This window comes from Lepidothrix coronata, unplaced genomic scaffold (assembly GCF_001604755.1).
Source record: "Lepidothrix coronata isolate B3197 unplaced genomic scaffold, Lepidothrix_coronata-1.0 Scaffold1, whole genome shotgun sequence".
In the NCBI taxonomy this organism is placed as follows: domain Eukaryota; kingdom Metazoa; phylum Chordata; class Aves; order Passeriformes; family Pipridae; genus Lepidothrix; species Lepidothrix coronata.
Window position 1 is genome coordinate 17,167,562 of NW_016690181.1, and position 24,460 is coordinate 17,192,021.

At 39.6% G+C, this 24,460-nt stretch overlaps 1 protein-coding gene across 4 annotated transcripts in view; it reads right to left on the bottom strand.

Annotated features, from left to right (window-relative positions):
- The window catches only part of DENND5A (DENN domain containing 5A), a 68,094-nt gene that overhangs the window by 33,417 nt on the left and 10,217 nt on the right, over window positions 1-24,460 (bottom strand). For 2 of the 4 annotated variants that reach the window (XM_017810597.1, XM_017810577.1), the window contains exons 2-5: window positions 15,759-15,830; window positions 15,047-15,156; window positions 13,708-14,368; window positions 6,585-6,772 (exon numbers count right to left, since the gene is read on the bottom strand). In XM_017810597.1, the coding sequence (XP_017666086.1) occupies window positions 6,585-6,772; window positions 13,708-14,368; window positions 15,047-15,156; window positions 15,759-15,830 (1,031 nt within the window). The remainder of the gene's footprint in view (window positions 1-6,584; window positions 6,773-13,707; window positions 14,369-15,046; window positions 15,157-15,758; window positions 15,831-24,460) is intronic. The other 2 variants (XM_017810606.1, XM_017810588.1) reach the window with 1 other exon arrangement.

Below are 24,460 nucleotides of genomic sequence, written 5' to 3' on the forward strand. Positions count from 1 at the left end.
TTAATTGTATTACTTCCTTTTACAACTTTCCTTAATTGATGCCATTCAACTTTTCTTCTCTTTTGGATTATCTACCTTAGCACAGATTCTGCAGAAAACTTCACTCTTGGTTAAGCTTGATTGTAGCTAAAAAGCAGCTGGCCTAAAAGGAACCAAATATTAACCTTACTAGAAATTCTAGTGTTCACACTGAAATTAAACACCTTGCCAATGGAAGAAAAAGTCAAATTTAATGCTTGCTAAGAGTGCTTGTAAGTATCTGGACTCTTCTGGTTAATTCTTCCAAAAGCTAAATTCCCCTTCTGCAGAGTTCCTCTCTAAGAGCAATACACATGGTTTAAATACTCTGAGCTACTAATGATGATTGCTTAAGATGCAACTTACTATTACATTTCCCAGAAAGTGCTCTCTATGGAAACACTGGGGGGTAGGAGGAAAAGCTAATGTGAAGCAATACTCCAAAGAGCATAAAGAATATTTTCAGGGACACTCTACAGTTATCCAGTGCCTGGTTAATAACACATACAATAGAGGATTATCTAGAGGAGAAAAAGCAGAGAAGATTCAGTAGATGGTTTTAGCTTCTCAAGTTAGGGAGACTTGAGGTCACCCTCAAGAACATGCACACTTCCCAAAAGGCTGTATTTTTCAGGGAACAGAAATGGCAAAGAGACCTCACTGCACAAGCCCTTGAAGAGGTACCAAAACAAATTAAATCTGAAGTAAATAGACCACAAATAACAGACACCAGAACAGTAAATCTCACTATGCTGCTACACTACAGAACCGAATACCAGTGAGGAAAGAGGAGCCCCCTCCTTGAAAAATGAAATGGCACTTACTATTTATGAAATCACGGCCATCCAAAGCATTTTGCATGCTAGGAACTGGGCAAGTACACAAAGCAGAAAAATAAAAAGAGTTCTTCAGTCACAAAGGTTTAGTTATTTTGTCTCTGGAGACATCACAATTGAGAGGGCTGTGAATAGCTGATAGCTCTGTATGTAAACCCTCATGGATACACTGATCACTATTTTACACATGCAAAACTAAAATTATATAAAGACAAGACACTTGGCAATATATGTAAGTAGAGATAAAATTGAAAGAGCATCCTTAAGGTAGCTGCTAGGTATTTCAAGTCTCTAGAACAGTCAAATATTCCGTTATTTGTTGCTGAGATCTTGGTTTTCTGATCAAAAGAAAACCTCAAACAGTTACACCCCACTTCAACAGCAGACTGTCACAAGTGAGGACACATTACATCATCTACAATAAAATATTCTGAGACACTACAGTAAGGAACAAGGGTGTCACATTCTAATTTAAAAACTTGTCCTTCCCGTGTACTTTTATCATCATAAGTAACAGGGTGTCCAGGTCAAAGTCTTACAAACCTTAGAAACGTAGATCTAAGTAAACAAATGTTCTGATACTCACTGTATGTATGAATCAGGAGCCTAGAGGAGTTCCTCATATAACCCTGATGTCAAAGCCTGGTTCCTGAAGTCAACAGCACCACTTCCCATGGGCTCAGTGAGGTGTGGACCACACCCATGGATTCCAAAGCCAAAGGACAATTGCAATTCTTTAGTTTGACCCCAAGTACAGTAAAGGCCAAAGCCTCATGCAGATCTAGCAAGGCCTGCATCAAGCCCACATCCTCCCTTTCAGCTCTGTTCAAAAGTACAGAAGGAAATTATTTAGGTGCTGCCAAAAGGACAGCTTCTGCTTGAATACAGCACTGAAAAACTAAAACCCATTCACCTACAGCCTGTATCACCTTTGTGCATTAGGTCCCAACCTTGCAAATGATCACCCACTTCATATGACACACAGAAAACATGGCTATGCAAGGTTATACACACACAGTTGACTCATGGAAAGTGTCTTTACAGTGGCCCTAAATTCTAAAGGATGCTCCTGTGTCATTCCTGCAAGCAAATGTGACCTCCTGCACTCATTCTCAGCACTACTCCTCTTCATGCCAACCCAGAATTTGTGACAGAACAGCTTAAAGCTGCTGCAGCTTTCAGAAACTCCTCAACTTGCTGTTTAACACTGAATACAGTTAAACATAAAACTTAAGTCTGTCAATAAATTTGCAGTATTATCTAGCATCTATCAATCAGCAGACAGCCTGAGAACGCATACAAAGCAGTGACTATCTTTATATAACTATCTTGGTCAGTCTGGTCTAAATGTGCTAGCATCAAGCTAAGCTTTTCAGGATACCTTATCTTCTAAAACAACATATAAAACCCACAGAGTCTGTTAAGATTTAGCATTGAATAACATCCTTTTAGTTGTTGAAATAAAAACACTGAGAATATATATAATCTGTCTTATACTAGCAAAGAACTGGATTTTAGGTTTTAAAATCTTTAAACTTCACTAAAAGAAAAAGCTACTGCCCAAGACCTTTGTGATCATTTCACTAAAACCAAGCTTTTTAATTATACACTACATTTGTTTGATTTAACCAGTGCTGGAAAATTCAGCATTGCTTATTTTCACTGAAAATAATTTCAATTTCTACCATTCTCCTAAATTAGAGTGGCAAGATACACATGCAAATCCAGTGGCACGAAATGGTCCACATTAAGTTGCTCTTTAAAAATATATTGCTACAGCACTTCAAAAGTTTCTTTAAAAGGAAATGCAAAGGCACATCAGAAAAACGATCTTACTTTAGCAGTTGCTAGGTTTATGATCTGCCAGAACGCTAAGTCAAACCACTTTTTGGATCAATTTTACTGATAAACAAACCACGCTCTTGCCAGCAACATCTGAAACAGCCACATGTTCCTCCCTTCCCCTTTGATATCTGCAGCACCTCATTGTAGCACCGCTTCTCCCGTCCTTCCCCTTCTCTTCTGGGTTCCTTACAAGCCTCTGAGGCAGCTACCAGTGAAACCACAAGGATGTTCCTGCATACACAGAGAGCCCTCAGCAGAGCAGCCCTATGTACGAGAACAAGCCCTGCACTGCTGACACGCACAAGAAAACTCAACCCTACAGGGAGTCGAGAATTCTCTACAGTTTTACTGGGCTTGAAGTCAGGTCTTCAAGCCACTGGTGGACTCCAATGAGGTCTCCATTAGGGACTGTTTTCTGATGTACCTAAGGGATAGTCTAAACTTGAATTTTGTACTAATGCAGCTGTTTTGTTGACGATTTTAATCATCACCTGACAAAGCATTAACTTCTAGGATACAAGTGAGTTTCCCTGCTCCCAGGATAAAGCATTGCCTTGAAGCACCAGGTGTGACCAAATGTGGGAGACTGCCACCACAAGCAAACCAAAACAAGCCTTATGGCACATGTGTGCAAGCCTTAAGCCAAGCCAAACCTAACCAAGTTGGGACAGACAGTATTTTCCCATATATTAGCCTAAAACACTTTGAGCAAGACAAATCAGTCTTTTTAAAACTTCATTATAAAACCAAAATCAAGAAGTCTACAGTGACACTGAGATATCCATGGTATGCTAGACAGCAATATTATATTTTTCCACAATGCCCTTCAACTGAGAAGCACTAATTAGATTTTCTCTCAAAGCTCACCTCTTTGGCCCTTGTCTAATTTAGACACTGCTTTCTTTAACAGCAGCTGTCCCACACATCCATGTAAATAGATTAGCAACAGAGATGCAGTTTATGCAGTTCCAAGACAATGAAAAAAAATTTTTTTGCAGAACTCAGAATAAATTATAACACAGAACAGCTCTTTATATACCCTTTGGAATAAGTGAGGAAAATTCTGATACTCACTGTATGTATGAATCAGGAGCCTAGAGGAGTTCCTCATATAACCCTGATGATTTCATAAAGGTTCATATACATTCCAAACTTTAGAGACAAGCAGTGTTAAATATTAATATCCCTTCTGTCACTGACGATAAATTTGTCTTTATTGAAGTACAAATAATGGAACCATATGCCCTCTTCTGCTGTTCTACAACAACACATTATTCATGTTCCTTGGCAGTTTCTGTCAGGAATTAAGTGTAGAGCTCCTTTGGCACTTAAAGTGAAGGGTATCTGAAAGCCTAATCATAAAGCAAAGTAGTTTTAAGATGAACCTGTAATCTGCAATGTTAACTATATTAAAGCTGACTGATTAAATTATTAATATGAGAAATGCTTATAACTGACCAATAATTTCACATAGTGAGACCAGCATGCACTTTGAATTCTGCTTTACATTTTAAAACGATACATCTATTTTCTTTTTGCAACACAGGTTTTGCTGGGGTGGCAGGAGCGTGGGGGGAGTGTTTGTTTTGTGAGGTTTTGATTGGTTGGGTTTTTTTGGTTGGTTAGTTGGTTTTTTCAAGCAAACTCTCTACAATGAAAGTCTCAACAGCAGTGAGCTCTTGTTCTTCCCAGGCTACTTTGCCTCTTGAATAAGCCAATCTATTGGTGTAGGATAACTTCTTAATTATTTACTAAGAGACTTAAAGTCTCAAGCCCATTTCTGTGCCATAACTACATTCCCAGCCCGCAGGGCTGAGGAGTTCAACAGTCCTTACTCAGCAGTGACTGCCAAGCGGATTTCAGACTAAGTCATACTCATCATGTACAAAGTTTTAAGAGCTCACTCTTCAAATAAAAACGAGAAAAACTGAAGCTTCAGAAGGACAAGTCTTGCAGCAAATTCCACCACACAGGCACGCTGCTGCTGCCATCTGTCCTGTGTGTCCTCCCATCCCAGACAATTCTGATCTCTGTGAGGTACTATCAAAAATCTACTCCTCCACCTTCATAAAAAGATACCTCTAAAACAAAATGTAAACTGAGGTGTCAGATTATCTTTTAATACTACTTGGATTTCATTTTTGACATCTAAAAATAGATCAACTGCCTTCCTTTAAAAACCTCAAAAATAAGCTCATAAAACTCTTCAAAAACTATTTACCTTTTAAATAATTGAAATACCTATTTGAAGTTAAAATTAGTTCATTTAGTTGGAAGTATTACAGTGATTTTAAAAAGAGGAAGTTCTTTACAAAAGCAGGGCAGTCTTTTAGGAGTTTGTGGTAACAGTGAAAACATCCATGGTGCATATTAACATGCATATCCACACATACATTTTACTTCATCAGCTATTCTCTCTAAGAAGTGTATTAACCATATTAATTAGGCCTGTCAGTACAGCCAAAATTTTGTAAAAATGTAGTAAACCAAAGCAATAGACTGTTTTCATGGCAAGAACATACACTACTGTGTTATTAATTACGCCATTGAAAAAAAAGGGGGAGGGGATGGAGAAAAGAAAGAAATCAAGAGATTAAATACTTCAGTTTTCATAAAAAAATAACACAGTTTGAAAAAAGTTTTCCTTTGAACTTGCCAGGAAAAACAAATGAAAACTACCAGCATATGGATTTGAGAAAAAGAGCAGTGTTGGCATGGAGACCAGACTGGAGGTTCACAAAAATATCTTGTCTAATTTCACGCAGCTTTTTTAAAAAGAGGGTTTTTTTGTGTCAAGCTATGTTGCAGCACTGCCTGATATTGAAAATAAAAACCACCACCACAAAACCCCGTGTCTGACACGCTTCTGCTTTCCCAGAAATGTAAATGGTAATACAAGAAAACAGTCAGAGAAAACAGCAGAGGTTAGACAATCCTACCAGTGCCTCTAAGTGGGGTGTTCCCATGGTTTACCCAGTTCCTCCCCTGCAAAGTTACACCTCCAAGTGAGCAGATCCTAGCAGGGGCCGGATATTTCCTCTGCTACCTTGGGTAGTGCTCAGCCACTTTTGGTCCCCTGATCCTCACAACCAGCTCTTAAACTCTCTTGGCACTTCCCTCAAAAGAGTACTTGTGAAGCAAACACTGGGATAAAAGGAAAACAACCTCTGTGAAGTCTGACCATAGTCCCAGCCCCATGTACGAGTTGCAGAACCTTTACAGACCATTTGTTTCTCCTTCACACAGGGGTTGCTGCTACCAGAGCCTCACTACAAGGGAGGACTTCCTCAGCCCCACCCCAGTTAGCACCAGTTTGCTCCAGTGTACGCTGACATTTTGCTGCAGACTGAAGCATTCGTTCTGGAGAAAATCTGAAACAGTTCTGTGCAGACACCTGGCAGGTTGGGTCCATATAAGCCAACCCCAGCTGAGGAATTCAGTGCAGGGAAACCCAGCCTAACCCTGTGCAGGCAGGAAACAGCACAGCACTGAAGCCAGCAGAGCTCTGCTCACCCACCATCTCACAGAAGCAGCTGTGTGGCCTTTTGGCCACAGCTGGGGAATTCACACTGCACTTCCTTGCACTTCCCAGCATTACAGGGCTAAGTTTTGCAGAAAAAAAAAAATCTTCTTTCCGTAAACCCAATGCATCAATTCCTGTAAAATTACAGTTTAATTTTATCAGAGCACACAATTTCAAAAGCAGGTTTTATCTATTTCACCAGATTTTCCTCAGCATCTCCAAGGAATAAAGACCAATCCCAAACCGGAGCCAGCAACAACTTGACAGTAGCTGTTAAGAGTTAGCACTAGTGTTTTGGCTCATTTCTCACTCCCCTCATAGTCATGGAAAATATTCAACCAATCAAGATGAGCTCCTCTCACCTCTTGAGGAAGTTCCAGCTTAGATCTGTCATCCAGCCCATTAGAGTGCAAGCCCATGAGGTAAGGGACTGGAGCATCTAGAAAATGAAGGAGGGATGCTGGAAGGATAGGAACATACACATGCTGCCACTGAAATGGAAACATTAGTGCTGTGATGGTCTCTGCCACAGTCATCAACCTCTGATAATCTGAAAAAGATCAAGAAAAAAAATAATTTTTTTCACAAATATTTTTAAGTAAATTAATTTAAGCTAAAGACATGAGAGCTTGCTTAAAAACAGAAACCACAAAACCCAGTACTAGCTGAGTGGCATCTTAATGAAAGCCCAGACCTGCACACCCAGCACATTTGCTGAAACAACAAAGAGAGCTCAAGGCAAAGTAGGTCATTCCACAAGTCATATGGAAATGAGCAAATTGAGTCTTAATGCATGCTAAGTCACTTTCTGTCACCTACACCGGGGTCACCAGGAGCACCAGTTTGAGAACAGAAGCAGTATTGTAATCGGCTAAGAAACACATCGGAAATAATTTCTTTTCTCTGTGCTTATGACTTTCTATGGAAGCCTTGGATGAAACCCAAGGCATCTGGTATCTCTCAGATAAACATTTTTTAAAAGAGTGTTTAAATGTCTGCAAAGCATGCTGTATAGCAGCCAACCCAACAGTGTGACTGAAATAACTATGCAGAAAATAAAAAGGATCAGCTTCGTTTATCCTGTGCAATGTATGACCAAAGCCCCAGTGCAATGTAAAAACAACTCCTCTCCTCCTAGAATTTAACAGCAGGGCTAAATGGACCTATGCAGCATGTCAAAAGATCTTTTTATTTAATAGCTGGTGGCTAGAGCAGTTCACACTGCAGGATGCTGGGCCAACACCTCACCCTCCTCTTATAACTACAGATTTAAGGGGTTTTGGTATCTAGGCACCATAAAGGGCGAGGCAACACCAGATGAACTCAGAGAGTGTGTTCTAATACCACTGCTGAAATAGGCAGACTGCTCTCAAGCTGCCAGGCTGGAAAGAGTGTAAAACAAACTCCTGGGACTAGGACAATTCCCACCTTCAGTCAAACTATAAATAGAGCACAAACTCGAAACATAGGATGGATAATATTCAATTCCAGCCAGCAAAGGGAGGGAAAATAGAGGCAGGGAAAAAAAAATCAGTAACCTGTTTGCTGGGGTGTGGGGTATCCATGTCTTCTCCTTACGTGTTCATAAAACTAGAGACACTGTGAAATTGGAAAAGACACTTGAATGCACAGGTTCAAGTGTTGAGGTTTCTGAAGCTGTCGCACACTGATGCAGAGGGGAGATGAAAACTGCAAGAATAACATTTGTTCGAAACACTCTGGAGAAAAATTAAGCTTAACTGTGCACTTCCCAAGGTTATGGCTTTGATTCTATCCTTTAGCCAGCCTCCACTCAGACTTCAGATAGCAGAAGACAAAGGGCCGAGAAATTCAGTTCCTGGCATTCATGATTGATTTTGTTTGAGGACAAACTTGCAGAGTTTGGGGTCTGCAAAGAATCCCACAACCCAAAAGGAACTCAGCATGGGTTTTGTTAACATCAGTCATAATTCTGCAACTTAAGCTTTTGATTTTTTCTTTTCAGATCAAACTGTGTTAGTGGAAAAGGTCATTGCATGGAGCTACCTGTCGCTGCCCTGCAATAGAACTCCTATGACCTGAGGAGCCCTCAGTCAAAACAAATGAGAATAGCTTAAACAGTTCATAAAGTTTTTGCCAAAAGCTTATTTGAACTGAAACACATTAGGGGACAATCAATGAACATCACCAGCAACACTCCCCTACTCTGCCTGGACATTGGCTTCTGCCTCCACAGCTACTTTGGGTTTGCAGCTTTAATCACAGCCTGACTGCAAGGAAGTGATGAATTAATGATAAGCTTTGGGAAGAAGAAGAATCTATTCCATACCCTATTTTCTTCAGTTATAAAAGGAACTTTAAATGTAGCCATAGATACACAAACATCCCAGCTGGTTTGCATTCAGCTTGTTTATTTGAAAGGACAAGTCTCAGAATAGAAACAGTGTTTTCCTACTACACAAAACCCGCTGTCTAATCCCGCTGGCTAATTTAAATACAACTTCTCCCTCTGTCATTAAGCTAACTTTAGTATTAGCCTTTCAAATTAATTACCAAGTAACATCAATAATTCAGAATTTCAATCCACTGGGCAGCCACCCCCTGCCACTGAGCTATCTACAGATGCAGCTCTCTGATCCTGGACATTCACATGGCTTAAGCCATTCCCAACTATTTGGCCTGCACAGTTGCAGCCTGCAAGTAACAATGACTGCATTCTGCAGACCCTGTCCACATCAGAAGCTGTTGGCAAAAGCCAAGGACAAAGGCAAGAAGCCTACAAACATAAACCAAAATAACCTTTCCTGAAAGGGTATGGAGGATTTTCTGCATTTAAAAAAGAAGCAAGCAGCACACTTCCAGTAACAAAGAATTAGAGGAGATCTTAAAATAACAACAATAAAAAAAATTAAAAGAGTGAAGAAGTGGTGTTGCTCTTGTTCTTGAATCAGAATGAGCAGGATGGGAAGAAGGTGGCAGCCGTAAGAACCATGATTTCACCTCTCCATTTTTACATTCTACTAGAGAGAAGTGTCAAGTGCCTACAGAAATTCTCTGACTTGGCCAAATTTAAAACCATTTTATGATCACATTCTGGAATATTTTTTCCTTTTAATCTTCCTACTTCATGGATCATAATGAAATACTGCTGTACTTGTCAAATAACTCACAAGTAACTTCAAAAAACCTGTAACTGCAGTAAGAACCTATTGTGGTTAGTAGAAGCAGTGGGTCAAGTACTTCCTATTTGTGTTCACTTCTGTGTCTGACAGGCTGATTCAAGGTGGCTGCACCAATCAGCAAATTTCCTAAATCAGTGAAGGCAAAAGAAGAAAGTGTTCTATGTAAGAGGTGAGAGTTAGGCAGCACAGGACTAAGACTGCGAAGAAATTAAACTAATACTTTAAATCTCTCAAATTAACATAATTTTAAAGAAGTGAAACAAAGATGGGGAGGAATGATTCAAAAGCAAAGCAGAAAAACCCCCCTTTATTTGTACTTTAAAATGGCAGGAGACAGCAAATACTCAGCAAATAAAACTGTTCAAAATCACAGTCTGTGGCAGCAGTGCATTACACTTTTCCATTTTTTGTTTTAAGCTGTTTAGCAAAATCACCTCCAAGTAGATTTCACAGCTGTCAACTCAGTGCCCACTTTGCAGAAGAGCTCTCTAGGTGCTCTCCAAGATAAGGAATAAGTCTGTTTCACAGATACAAGAGCAACATAAATTGCAGGAATGCAAACCGGCTCCCACAGAATAACCTGGTAAGGGCACTACTGCAGCCTCCAGCACCACTATCTCTCTGCCACAGTTCCTCGGCACTGGCTCAGCACCAGTAGCAGCTTCAGATTCTTCCCTCTCTTACAGGCACCTACAGGGCTCTAACATTTGACAAATGGGAGACAGGTCTCTCAAGAGGACAGTTGAATTGAGGTATTCATTCTCTCCATTTGGCTCACACCAATCCAAAACATACAGGCTGTGCCAATATAGTGGGACAAAAGAAGAATTTCCACAGGCTTCAAGTCAAAAACATGTCAAAGGAATCTTAAACCAAAACACATTCACTGCCAAGTGAAGTTCCTCCTATTCCAAGGACTAACTGCAGCTTAATATCCTAAACAATTTGTTTCATAAAGCATTGCACTTGGCAGCAAATTTAGAGTCACAGAATCATAGAAAGGTTTGTGTTGGAAGGGACCTTAAAGTTCATTTTATTCCAAATCCGCTGCCATGGGCAGGGACACCTTCCACTAGACCAAGCTGCTCTAAGTTCAAGGCCACTGCCTGGCCTTACATACTTCCAGGGATGGGGCATCCACAGCTTCTCTGGGCAACCTGTTCCAGTGCCTCACCACTCTCACAGTAAAGAATTTCTTCCGAATATCTGATCTAACTCTTTCAGCTCTGAGGCCATTCCCTCTTGTCCTGTCACTCCATGCTCATATAAAGAGACCCTCACCAGTTGTCTTGCAGCCCCTTCAGGTACTGGAAGGCTGCTTGAAGGTCTCCCTGGAGCCTTCTCTTCTCCAGGCTGAACAGCACCAACTCTCTCAGTCTGCCTTCACATGAGAGGTGCTTCAGCTCTCTGATCTTCATGGCCTCCTCTGGGCTCACTCCAACAGGCCCATGTCCTTCCTGTGTTGGGGGTCCCAGAGCTGGACACACTATTCCAGGTGCAGTCTCATCAGAGCAGAGTGGGAGAATCACCTCCCTCAACCTGCTGGTCATGCTTTTTTTGTTCCAACCCGGATCACCAAGAGTTCTAGGGTTTGGTTTTTATTTTGGTGGTGTTTCATTATTTTGTGTGTGTTTGTTGTTGGCTTGTTTTTTTTAAGTAAATCTCACAATCCCTCTTATCCTGACACATACTGTTCTAAATCTAAATCCACCCAATGAATATCATAATCTCATCTGACACAGGAGAACAAGAAATTATCTCAATCACCTCAAATGTCATGCATCTGAGCACCAAGAGATTTAACAAACCCAAAGGACATTAAAAAATTTAATATTCATATTCTGAAGAACAATCTAAACCTCACACTGGTGTGCATGCAAGACCATGAACAAGCCTTTACAAAAGTAAAGCAATTTCTGATACCACTCGGAACTGAGTGCACCATCACCTGTATTTCCATTCAATCTTCCCTGTTTTAAAAACAGCAAAAAACAGGTCTAACTCAACCATACTGACGAAAGATTAAAATATATTGGGAGCATATTCCAGTTAAAAAAAAAAAAACCACCCAAACCCCAAACCCCACCACCACCAAAAACCAAACCCAAACCAAAATTAACCAAAAAAAAAGAACAAAACAAATGCAAAGAAACAAACTCCCCAAGAGAAAAAAAAAGGCACAGGGATTAAATCCCTCAGAAAGCACTTAAGAGAAGCTATGTTTCAAAAAACATCAGCTACTATTACTGAGAAGGCAATGCTGCAGCTAGTTCACCAAAACTGAGGGCCATAAGTCAGCAAACAAATAACTAAAATTCTTTTTCTACTGAAAGAAGACTTTTCAGGCAAAAACTATAGGTGACAACTTGATAGAGAGACAAGACACTTCCATTAGGTACAACACAGCCCAACCTAGCCGAAGCTTGGGGTGAGGTACAGGAACAGCGGACAGAAACTGTCCTAACTGATCATGGGTCCCTTTGAACTCCAAATGTCTGTGTCTGCAAACAAGAAACTCAAGTGTTCCAGGGCTATTTTAAGCTTCTTTAATTAGCCACTGATCAGACACTTGGAAAGGGCCCAAGACTGAAAGCTGAACCCATTATTATGACTTGGAAAGAGAACCCAGAATACAGAGGACTAGTCCTGGAGTGAGCTGAGCTCCAGCTTGAGAGGAAAAAGTACCCATAACAGGATGGCCTGAGAAGAGATCCAGGAAAACTGTTCCCACATGGCAGTGCACACACTGCTTTTCCTGCAGAGCTTCCCACCATCCAGGCACACCTGATCCCGCCACAGGAGATCTCGGGCATCACTACAGGCCAACAGGACCTCACTCTTCTTCAGATGGAAGAGGCTGATGTTTGAATCCTCCATTGACAAGACACAGGTATCCACACAAACTCTCCCTAACTCTCAAACCTGATCCATTTCTGGAGAAATCACAAAGGAAGTTTTGTCTTCTAGATAAGTATTTCTAGATTTTCTATGAACAATAAGCAAAGTAATTTGGTTTTTAAATCCAAGACCACTATACAATTCAATAAGTTTTTTTGACTGTATCTGAATTACTGTGCAGTTTCTCTACTGTAATTCACAGTGTTTATACAATGCAACAACAGTGACATAACACCCTGCTGCCATTATACACTTTTAATGACTTTGACTGTGCACATAAATCCATTTTTGGCTTTAGTCTATACACAGATCTCAACACACAAACATCTGTACTTCATGTTTGGAGGAGGTTGCTAGTAACTGCAGGTTATATTTTATAAATAGTTGCCATTTGTATTCTACATATTTCTGTGACAGCTCAATGGAAGAAAACATCAAAAAAAGATTTCAGTAACACCATATTCCTGGATTTGTCCAGTAAATCCATATTCCTGGGTTTTTCTTGGGGTCTTTTAGGCTCCTTTATCATTACTATAAAACAGCGTTCACAATGCAGTCTGTCTATCTTGAACCACATCATTATGGAGGGGTGGATTAATGCTACTCAGCTTGAGACAAAAAAAAGTAGAGAAATTATCTTTTGGCATAATTCCACATACTCTGTGTTAGAGCAACAGGATGCATAGTAAAAAGGCCAGTATCCACAAATTTTGACATAGAAAATGGATAGCACTCCCACACTACTCACTAATTGGTACACATGCTATTTCAGCCTAGTTGCTGCCTATCCTCTTCAAAGCAAGCTTCAGCTGCCTGGCTTCAGCAATAACTGTTTCAAGGCCTTAAGAGACCTTGAAGAGATTTGGGATTTAAACCAAAGAGATTTGGGATTTAATTCAGCCAAACAAAACTTTTTTTCAGGTAATTATCTTTCAAAGTAACAACTGAAATGTTACATTAGGTACTCCAAGAGAAGATTACATTTGCACAGCTAACTCTTCTTCAGAAGGGGCTATATAACTAACGCATCTTCTTGAAATACATGTGTAGTTTGGCAGAGAGAGGAAGGAATTCAACTAAGCAGCTAGAGAGGAACATGGAAGAAGGTATATTTCTCTATCCAACAGCACAGTTCTAGAGCCAACAATAAAGGGATGGGTCAACCCATCAATAAAGGAGATTATGTGAAAGCCCAAAGTTTTAAGGTTAGGCATCTAACAGCAAGAGCCAATGCAACACTCTCTTTGCAACTCCAGTTCTTTTCTTTACACTAAGACCTGCACACAGATCAGCCAGACTGCATTAGCATGCTCATGCCACTTTAATGCAGCTATTCTGTTGTTTGTGTGGTTTTCAGGATTCAAGGAACGAAAAGATCCTGTGCCAGTACAACTACAAGGTAAGAAAACAAAACCCAAGTACTCACGCTGTGAATAAAGCAGTATCTGAAACTCCAAGAGGGCACAGGTAAAGAGCTGAACCACATTTTCTACTCCAAGCAATTCAAAAACTTCTTTAACTGGAAAATCAAATAATGGTAGTTCACTGGTGCTTGGCCTCTGGCAGATAATTGGTCCATAAACACCCGAAAACTTTAATGACCTTCCTGCTGGAGGAAGAGGAACCTCATAGAGAATATTGTAGATGTAGCTTTCTAAAGGTAGCGGTGGCGGCTGAGGTGAAGTCACTGCTTGGTGAAGTTGTTCTAGTACTTTCTTACAAGCTTTCATAAAAGACATCGGAGTAATCAGACAAATGCACTTTGAGACGTAGAGCGTGTCTCTGCTGATGTCATAGGAGTTAAAACGCTGTAGCTTTGAAACAGAGGTGCCATTGCAGTCTCCCGTGCTGCTGCAGCTCTCCTTGTCATTTGTGGGTGGGGTATGAAGAATGTCATATTCAGCATTGTGCATATGATACAACGTCTGCATTGCACTGCAGATCTGTTTGCTAGTGACCTCCTCAAAGAACGTGAGAGAAAATCCAAATGTCCGTGAGCCATCTTCACGAGTAATAATGAAAGAGTGGAACTGAGGTTCTCTGGAATCTGCTTGTGTCTTGAAAGCAAGCCCTTTAGGCATACACAGCTACAAAAAAAGGGAGAAGGGGAGATAATACCCGTTAAAACACGCTTTTCTCTCCCTCTGCCTCCAGAAGCACCGGTGAAAATGGGATTTAGAATCCACAGACTGCCATTGCATTTCACTTTAAATTCTATTAAGTCTTACATTTCTACAAAATACAGGAATACAAATCTAAATCAGAAAAACAAAAGGAGCCACATGCAGTTTCTATTGAAACTCATAACCGTTTCATTACCAGCCTCAATGGGAATAAAATAACAAAATACAATCTCAGATAAAGAAAAGTGTTTTGGTCACCAAGACCAGAAACTTGACAGAGAAAAGTACTATATTTTATCTAAATTAAAAAACTGCACCACATTCCATCAAACAGAAAGATCGTGCACAAAAAAGAGATTCATTCATTGCAGACTAACTTCTTTCTCTATTAATTTTCTAGAATGTAACAAAAAAAAATTGTAAGAGAACAAAAAAAACTCTCCTAGGGACTTACTCATTTCCCCCCAAATATACCCTAATTAAATGAAAAGGCCTTCTGAGTCTGCCCAATTTAGAGAAACTCATGATTTCCAATCCATAACAGACTTCACACTTTTTTTGTCAAAGAGAACAGAGATTAATGCCTTCAATTGTTCAAGTAGGTTTTTGTCTTAAAAACAAAAGCCATTATGTGATACTGACCATTCCCACTGCATCCTGGTCAAAAGGGTTCCATTCAACATTCTCAGGATAGCGAGCAAGAACTTTGGATTTAAATGTGCGTCTTAACGGAGTCTGTTCAAAGTTTTCCCCTGCAGATGAAAGAAAAAAACAGAAGTAAATATTTCATTCTCTTTTCAAACTCAAACAAGGCCAAAAAGCAGGACATCAGCAGGTAGATGCGAGGATAAGTGAATTAAGGACACACTCCTTTTAAGAGAAACAGAAAATGCAAGACAGTTCGTTAGCATATAGTCAGACTGCAGATATTAGCAAGGATTAGCACTGTAACAGTTCTGTCATTAAGTATCTGTGCTTTTCCTAAGTGTGACAATCTTGAGATTGTGGCCATGACAGCAATTCTCTAAGCCACTCTTCACATATTTCAGATTCTCATTAAAACATAACTAAAGCTTCAGTTTCAGTGGAACTTTGTTACTGAAGAAAAGCACAAATAGACAAGATGCAAAGATGATGCAACTTTTAGATAGACATACAAGTGACATCATGAGATCGCTTAATTTTGTTTTTAAGACTTAGGAAAATAAGGTATTCACCATCTATTGCAAGAAGTTAGCTGTGAAGAGAGAGTCTAGAAGGTTAAAAGATCAAGAACCACATAAACGTCCATGAAGAGAGTATCAGATGAACAAAGAATTTTGCTTTTTTTTTTTCCCCACACTTTTTCCTTTACCTTCTGTTGCACTTGAAATGAAACGGCTGCCACCATCTCGGGTTTTAGAGGCCTGTATATACTGGCATAAAGCTATATAACAAATAAAAACAACACTGCATTATAAATTTCATACTGTTGACTGTAATCACGTCGCTAACACATACCAGTAAAAATCATACAAATATCCAGGATTAGCATGCATAAAAGATAGTCTACTCTCCTAATATGTTTTTATACATATACAACTTATACAAATTTCTCATTTTAGGTACATATTTCTTGTAGGAGATGATCAATATGTAGCAGAAGCTCATCGATCCTGTACACACAACGAGAATACCGATGCAGCAATAGGAACTGGTTGCTTGGGAAACTAAGGTTTTACATGTTAAGTATAAAATATTCCCAAAGAGCAGATGATGAAATTAACCCCAAAGACAAGACCATTTCAAGGTCCTCAGAACTGTATGAATTTAAGCAGCATGGCCCAGCTTTTCACAGATGCTAACCATATACTAGATTGGCTGATAGAGTCTTGTTCAGAAGCTTTTAAATTTCCTCTAGAGCGATGACGGTTCAGTGTGACAGCACAGAACTTTATGCAGTAAATATTCTGAGCGTGCGAAGTTGCCTTAAAAAAAAAAAAGCACACAACTGCGTATCTTAAAATAAGCTTAGTTATATTACTAGAATGCAATTAGCTAAATAAGCATGCAGCTGTTGACAGCTGCACTAACAATCAGGCACAATTGCATGAAATCATACGCTCGAAATAAATTGAACTATTTCAGCAACACCGGCAAAAGAGAAAATACACTTCAGTTCCTCACTTGTTTTCTTACATGCAGCAATTACTTGGCAATAGAAACTGATTTCAGAATTGGTCAGATTTGTTCTGTACTATTACAGTAATACTTGAAGTCCAATTTCTAAGCCAAGTTAGACCCTTTATTTGGTACAACACTTACTTCCACAAAGCAGCCATACACAGATATAGTTATAACACTGCCCATCCACAATACAGAATCTGACAAACACATTACACCTAACACAACTTCATTTCTACGCTGAACGCTTAAGAAGTCCTTTGATAGATGAGACGTCATGTAATTCTGGATTTTGTTTATATTACATCTTGAATATTACCTCAAACAGGGAACTTATGCTGAATCAGGACCTAGGACAGGTCTCCCAACACCCAAAATATTCACATCTATTTTGCTAATTCTCTGGTTTATAGCACTGAAATTGAAGGAGGGATTGTTTTTTTCTATTTGTCTGAAAAAGCAACAGTTCAGCTGATTTTCATAAAAAACCACACAGCTACATTATTTATTAATCGGTTCAACAATAACACTCAAAAATACCATTGTTGAGAGAGAAAAATGCATGTTTGGGAAAATTTGAAACATGTACAGGGAGGGGAATAGTTAGGAAAAAACAGAACACAGCTTCACTGAAATATAACTACCTTGTGAAAGAGCAGAGTCCAAGACAGAAAAGATAACAGCATTTCTACAGTACATAAAAACAATCATAAATGATGAAAATAAGCATTTAAAGAAACTTCCAATCTCCCAGAAAGAAAAATGGGCATAATGTCACATCTCTATTTACTGACACAAACATAGACTGAAGTAAAGACAGTCCTCTGTAAAAAGGTTTTAAAAATAAGTCAGGAGATTTAACACACCTACTATTTTCTATATTTACATCTGTGCAGATGATGTAATGTCAACTTTTAGATAATTGAGGAAAAACTTTAGACATTTACTGAGCTGTTTTGTTCCTGGGTTGTTTCTTTTTCTTCCACGTATGTGTAAGGGAGAAAATACCTGAGGGCCAAATTTTCTCTGGAACTTGGAAACCACACCCCACAGTCACTGGGTTCACCTATGTGCGTGGCTGTGCATATTTTGAAAAGAAAATCTGTGACGTGAAGCCCTTTTCATCAAGATGATTAATATTACAAAATACATGATGCTGCTCTTCCCTTCCAATTAAAAAAAACAAACCCTAGCAAACACTGAATGGGTGCTTATCTATTTTAAGCAGCCTTGCACCATCTCCTCCCAAGAGACATTCTTGCCAACACACACTTACATTTTTTAGAGCTGGAGTCTGTCTATAATTTAATGAAAGTACTGAAATTGATTTCTGGAAACCACAGAGTCCTGGTCCGGACAGAAACACAAGGCAACGCTTCCGCGCCTTCCTGCAGTCCATCAAGCCACTCCAGCTGTTGCACAGACACTACTCCTACCAGATTGCCTCGATACTGAGGCAAATACTGCAAACTACTGGACCTTAAGACTGGGCCAGGCTGGCTTCCAAAGATAACAAAGCAGGGAACATCAAGGGACAGCTCACCAACACCTGGAAAGGTCAACCCAGGTGATCTGTGCAACCCCAGGACACTGGACACCCTATTATCTTGCCATTACAACTGATGGGAACCTGAGCACCATCCATTGCATGGGCTCTCCCTTCTCTTCTCCCACTAAGCAGCCAGTGATTGTCACCAGAGAGCCACCAGTCAAGGGGATGGGGGGGAAAACACACAAACAGTATTTGCTTATATCCAGAGTCAAAAAGCAATTAACCCTAAATTTCTAAATTTATGATTAGTTAGAAGCCTCGAACACAAACACTCTGCTCCAGCAAAATACCAATTCCAACACATCTCCAGCAGGCAAAAACAATGCCAGGTTTCAAGATCTGTCTCTGTGTGAATTAGCTGATTAATTCACTACTAATTGAAATGGTTTTGATCAAAAACACTGAAGAGCAGGTTTAACAAACACAGAAGACAAAACCATCAGCAGAAATGGACAGTTATATTCTACAGCTGAGAAAACTAAGACATAAGAGAAGATAAACTGATAAAAATATGATGTATCTCACAAATTTAAGACTCAGTATAAGTCCCCACACTTAACAACTATCAAAGCACTGCTATCATCACATCATGCTTTTCATAAGGTTCCTCTCTAGCAAAAGTGATGGCTAGAAAGTACTTCCCTTACTTATCTGAGTTACAATAAAGAGATTTTTAGACAAAATTTCTCTGTAAATAATTTCTTTCTTTTATACAAGTTCCATGTAAAAGAGTCTTTTGGGGTTTTTTTAATGGAACACAGTATTGCCTGCTGAAGACTACAGAGGTCTTTTAAATACATTTGATGATCCTCACATACACATTTACCACTCAGATGTTTGCCACAGTACAGAAAAAGCTCTACAAAAATCAAGATGCAAGCTGCCCCACAGACTACTAACCTTCAGCTGCCTTGGATTTAAAGCAGAAACAACAATCAAACAGCTACAACTACAAGATTATTTTTCAGGAAATGTCATACAACATATGAAATTCGTTAACATATAAAATTTTGGGAAAAAGAAGAAAAAAACAATAATATTTCAAGAAGTTTCAAGCCAATATGCTTCCCAACATCATCGGGCCTTCAAAACAACAACAAGAATCCCATTGTATTTTGCAGTGTAAATAATATAAATGCATAGAGAAACATGATTTCACTAGGCACTGTACAAATCCAAAACCATCTAGTTTAGGCAGCCCTGGGATTGCACAGAGCAGAGGAATAGCACTGAAGCAGAGAATCTCAGAATTTCTTTGTCATTGGAAAAAAACACCCTTTGTGATATCACACTCAAAACAGGATCAGTGAAAACGATCTGGATTAAAAATAAACAAATAGAGAATAAATAAAGGGTTAACTAAGATGTTTCGCTAATCCCATTTAGCCACACAAACAGCTTAATTAGCTCGTGGTGATCCCCCAAAACATGATGGAAGCAAAGAGTAAACTGCAGACACAGAGGCTCTGAAACTGGTGCACTGAAGAAAACACAGGACTAGAGTAGAGTTTTAATAACTGATAACTCCTGAAGCTGTCCCTCCTCCTGAGGCCCAGCTCGATACCTGCTGGCTCCTGCCATGCCAGGTAATAGATTTTTCAACACCAGTAACCACCATCTGGCTTGGTAATGCCCTTTGCTTCCCCTCCCTTCTTTCACACTTCATCAACCCTCTAAGGCTCCACCACAGGGTGGGAAAGAAGCAAAGCTGCTACAGCAATCAGTGACTTGTAAAGATTTTATTCATCTGAACTGTGGCACACCCGAGCTATTCCCACTGTTACACTATGCAGGCAGTCAGCCTCATCATAGTCCTGTATTGCTCTCTCCTCATTTGTTACCCTGTGTGCTGGTTTTGGCTGAGATGGAGTTCATTTTCTTCACAGTGGCTGGCATGGGGCTATGTTTTGGATCTGGGCTGAACAGAGGGCTGATAATATAGAGATGTTTTTGTTACTGCTGAGCGATGCTTGCACAGAGCCAAGGCCTTTTCTGCTTCTCGTAGCACCTTGTCAGCAAGAAAGTTGGGGGGTACACAAGAAATTGGGAAGGGACACAGCTGGGACAGCTATCCCATCTGACCATGGGCAGTGGTGAATGAATTCCTTTTCTGCTTTGCTTGCACAGGTGGCTTTTACTCCACCTCTTACACTGCTTTTATCTCAATTTGCAAGTTTTCTCACTTTTACCCTTCTGATTCTCTCGCCCATCCCACCCAAGGGGAGGGAGCGAGCGGCTGAGTTGCTGGCTGGGCTTAAACCATAATACCATATAATTTAAGAAGACATGCATAAAAGACTTAAGTTATTAGACTAAGCCTGCTTAACAAAAGGGAAGTCATCAGCTAGACATAACCTCTGAGGAAGTCTCCTTGGCTCTGAGGGATGTCCAAGACTGACCTGTCTCTTCCTGGGCAGGCGGAGCTCAGCTGACAAGTACACCTGATTTTATTCATACCTGACTGAGTCACCTAACACTGAACATAAGCCATATCACCATGTGGATTTGTAGTGTAGGCTGGCAACCTCTCTGGCTCTCACTTTCGTGCTGCTCCCTGTCCTCGCCTCTGTTACTCTTCTTGCAGCTCAACCTGTGAGTGGGGGACAGCAGTGTCTGTGTCTTGGTCTGATGAGAATCAGGACTTAAAAATTCAGAGATACTACATGGAGTTTCCAACCTGTGCAGGACAGCACTGCTTTGGAAATATCTGCATCAATGGAAACCATTTTTCTGCAAGATTATACAGAGAAACAAAAAAAAAAGTTACAGATGCTGGAATGAATTAAAGCGTTCAATTCAAAACCTGCAAAACACTATGTATCAAGCTTTCCTCAGCTTTGAGAGGGAATAAAGAGAATGAATTCTGAAGGTCTAATTTTAGCTCTTTCCTGATTTACCCAGAGAAAAATATGATCCACTGTCATCTGTATTCCTCCTCAGGAAAAGTATTTAAAAAAAAAAAAAAGGCCTTCCCAACACAGTAATAAGAAAAATGGTTAGGTCATACAACTTGCAACTTCACCTACTTATCACCTCCTCTCAATATATAAACAATTATTAGTTTCAACTGAACAGTGTATTTGTATGTGAAAAAGATGACATTTTTAATTCTCAACCAAACAAAAGAAGAAAACAAGACCTTTTTAAAAGGCTGGAAATTCAAACTGAAAACCCTGCCGCTACAGGCACTTCCCTCTCACTCCATTCCCTTCCCTTTTTTGACTACAACTTTTCTAAAGTTCTGTTTACTACCTGAACCACAGAGGAGTGCAATTTATGGCTGCATCACTATTATTAGCTACATGTAGCCATGCTAAGTACTAACATATTTCCTGTCAAAGCTCCACGTGGAGTTATGAAATAAAAGCTAGACCTGTACTGAAATTCAAGCTATGACTGCCAATCATCCTCATCCTCTGAGATAGCTTTACAGCCACAGATGTAACACACATCCAGATGGATTGCATGCACATTTCCAATGCAAATTCCCAAGAACACTTCTACATCATTCTAACAATTCAAATTTCTCTCCTGAGTAGTTTGTTTCTTTGTAACAATGCTTCTAATCCCAGATTTTTTTCTTCAATACCTCAATCATTCTTCTCTGTAAATCCCACCCTGCTGTGAAAAGTTTTCACGTAATAAAGTTCTCTAGTACAGAACAGTGGCTTAAGCTGTCCTTAATTAGAAAGGGTAAACTTGATTAAAAACAAGCCAGGTATACTTTGCAAACAAAATCTTTTGTACACTGAATCACAGCCTTTTGTACACGTTGTCAATTTACTATTTGGTTTTAACTTTTAGAAAGTGACTGCAGTGTTGCAACTCTAAAGATTATGCCAGATTAAGAAGTATACAGGAACTTCTCCTTGCATACTAGCTAGGAAAATGTGTTGGAGCAGCTATTTCAGATGTAGAGTCAAGCTCAATTTTCCCTAATAATAGAGAGCAAGTAGGAAGAGGCTACCCTGCTTACCAGAAAAAGTGCCCAATAAACAAACTAAATGGTAATGCAAGACTGATTTTAAGGAATCATTAATACTGCCACCTTCATTTGTTCATTGAGTCCACTGATATGCTCAAAGTAATTACAGAACAAAGACATTCAGAAAGCTCGACTGATTCTGATTAAGTGGTTTGCTGCTTTCACTCTGCCAAGCAGCTTCTTTCTTTAAATTCCTGTGATATAGCCTGCTATTAATTCAGTTAATTCTGTCTTGGTGTACACTTACTGTGTGCATGACATCTTCAAATAAAAAAAAAAATCTTCAATAGTATGCAATTAAAACACTAACATTATATTTTCCACAGAAAGGAACTTACTGAAATCTTTTAGCATACACAGTCTGTATATTAATTCCTGCTGCCACTAAAATGAATGTCTTAAACTAAATATAAAACAGTTTCAACATGAAACAGTCATATTGCTGTAATTAACAAATGAATAAGAACAATGAGACTCTGTACCAGGAACAGAAACTATGGACCATACACTTATGGCAGCTTTCCTGTATTACCTAGCACAGCAGAGAAACTGAATTTAGGATTGAAAAGACCCTACAAAACCCTACAACCAAACGTGATTATGACAGCCAAAGAGTAGAGCATTTCACAAGTGTTGGTTCCAAGTCAGAAGTCAGTCAACATGGGGATCTGAACAGCACATGAACTGTAAACAGTACTCAGAGAACAGCGTAATTCTACCCTGCTTTGAGTTAGAAAATGTAATACAGCACAAAGCCATAATTCAGTGAAAATGGTCATCATAGGACATTTTGAAAACAATCTTTCTCATTCTTGGGTTTTGGGTGAAAACTGAGTAAGTGCAAGACCATGCCTGTCAAAGGGCCTAACACAACGGAAAAAAAGTCTGAATTATTTCCCAAGATACAATTAACACTTAGAATTAGGTTAAATCTAAACCCAGCAGCTAATGTCATAAACAGCAGTAGGATTCCCAGTTCTGCCAGCAATCGTCCTCAGACCAAGCCTTCTGGTGAGCAATACCATTCTGACTTTTCAGAACCCCACAGTCTAATATCAGAGTCCTTTCAATACATACCTAGAGAGCTATTAATTAGTAAGAATTACAATAATTATAGTAAGAATTTATTTTTAAAATAAAACAGAGAATTTCTCTGATTCCTTCTTTAACAAATATTAAACCAATATTTTATTACAAAATACTAAACCATATGTAACTGCAAAAAAAAAAAAAAACAACCACACCTCTCTACAATGCAGGAAATAAATATCCAAAGTCTGGCAGACTAAGGTAAGAAATTCATTAAACAAGAATTCTTGGAATAAAAACCATGACTCAAGAAAAGCTGCAGCTGCCAAATCTGTACGCAAACAGCCACTCCATCAATAGACAAATGCTTTCAGATTATGACTTGTTTCCTTCCTTCCAGTTCTTCCTCCCTAAGCAGAGCTGCACGTATTTCTCATTAGAGAGGACTCCCTTCCCCAGCAAACCTCTTGCTCAGATACACACAAAGACAAATTCTTGCCTTTTATCCGGCAACACATAAACCCTCTGTCCTGCACTCCTATTCCCCCTTCCCCCCTGTTGGGATAAGACCACCTGGCATAGTGTAGGCTCAAGCGGTGGCTAGACCCGCTTAATTTGTTACCGAAATTGGGACTTTTAACACTTTTCAAAGCAGGTCAAATTATCCACATGAGAAAATCTTTAGGATCACTTTTATTTTATTGCAGCACTGCTGCTGAAGCAACTGGAATCGGGTGTCTCAATCACTGTCTGTAGCGACCATCATCCCGCTGGATTTGTAACAGATGATTTTCACAGCTGGGACTTCCCCTGAAAGTTACTGTTCCACTTGCCCTGACAGAACACCTCAGAGGCAAAGCAAGTCCCGTCTGCCTTTCTAAAACAAAGGTGCAAATATGGGATACGAACACACTTAGGTGTGTATCTTAAGGGAAACTGAAATGCACGCTGGGTGGAGTGGCATCCCTGGTCTGTAAAAGCTGAAGGACTTGCTTTAGAGGAGGTGGAGATAAGACAAAGAGAATAGCCAGCAACAAAAGGCTCTAATTTATTTTTTTCCTGTTTGTCGTCTAGGGAAGCCAAACTTGCTTGTAACAATCCCTTATCCCAATCCCAGGAGTACACATTCCTTTGAACATACCTGTGAACACTCAATGGACAATACAATTCTTCCTACTGTAGTTTCTAAAAAGGTGAGAAGGACAAAGAAGAGAGTTAACCCTAATCTGCTGGCTGTAAAAGCTCCTGTTGTTTTCCTATTTTCTTCTGCTTTCCAAAATTCAAGTACAGTAATGTTTCAAAAATTGTAACATGAAGAAACTCCCTG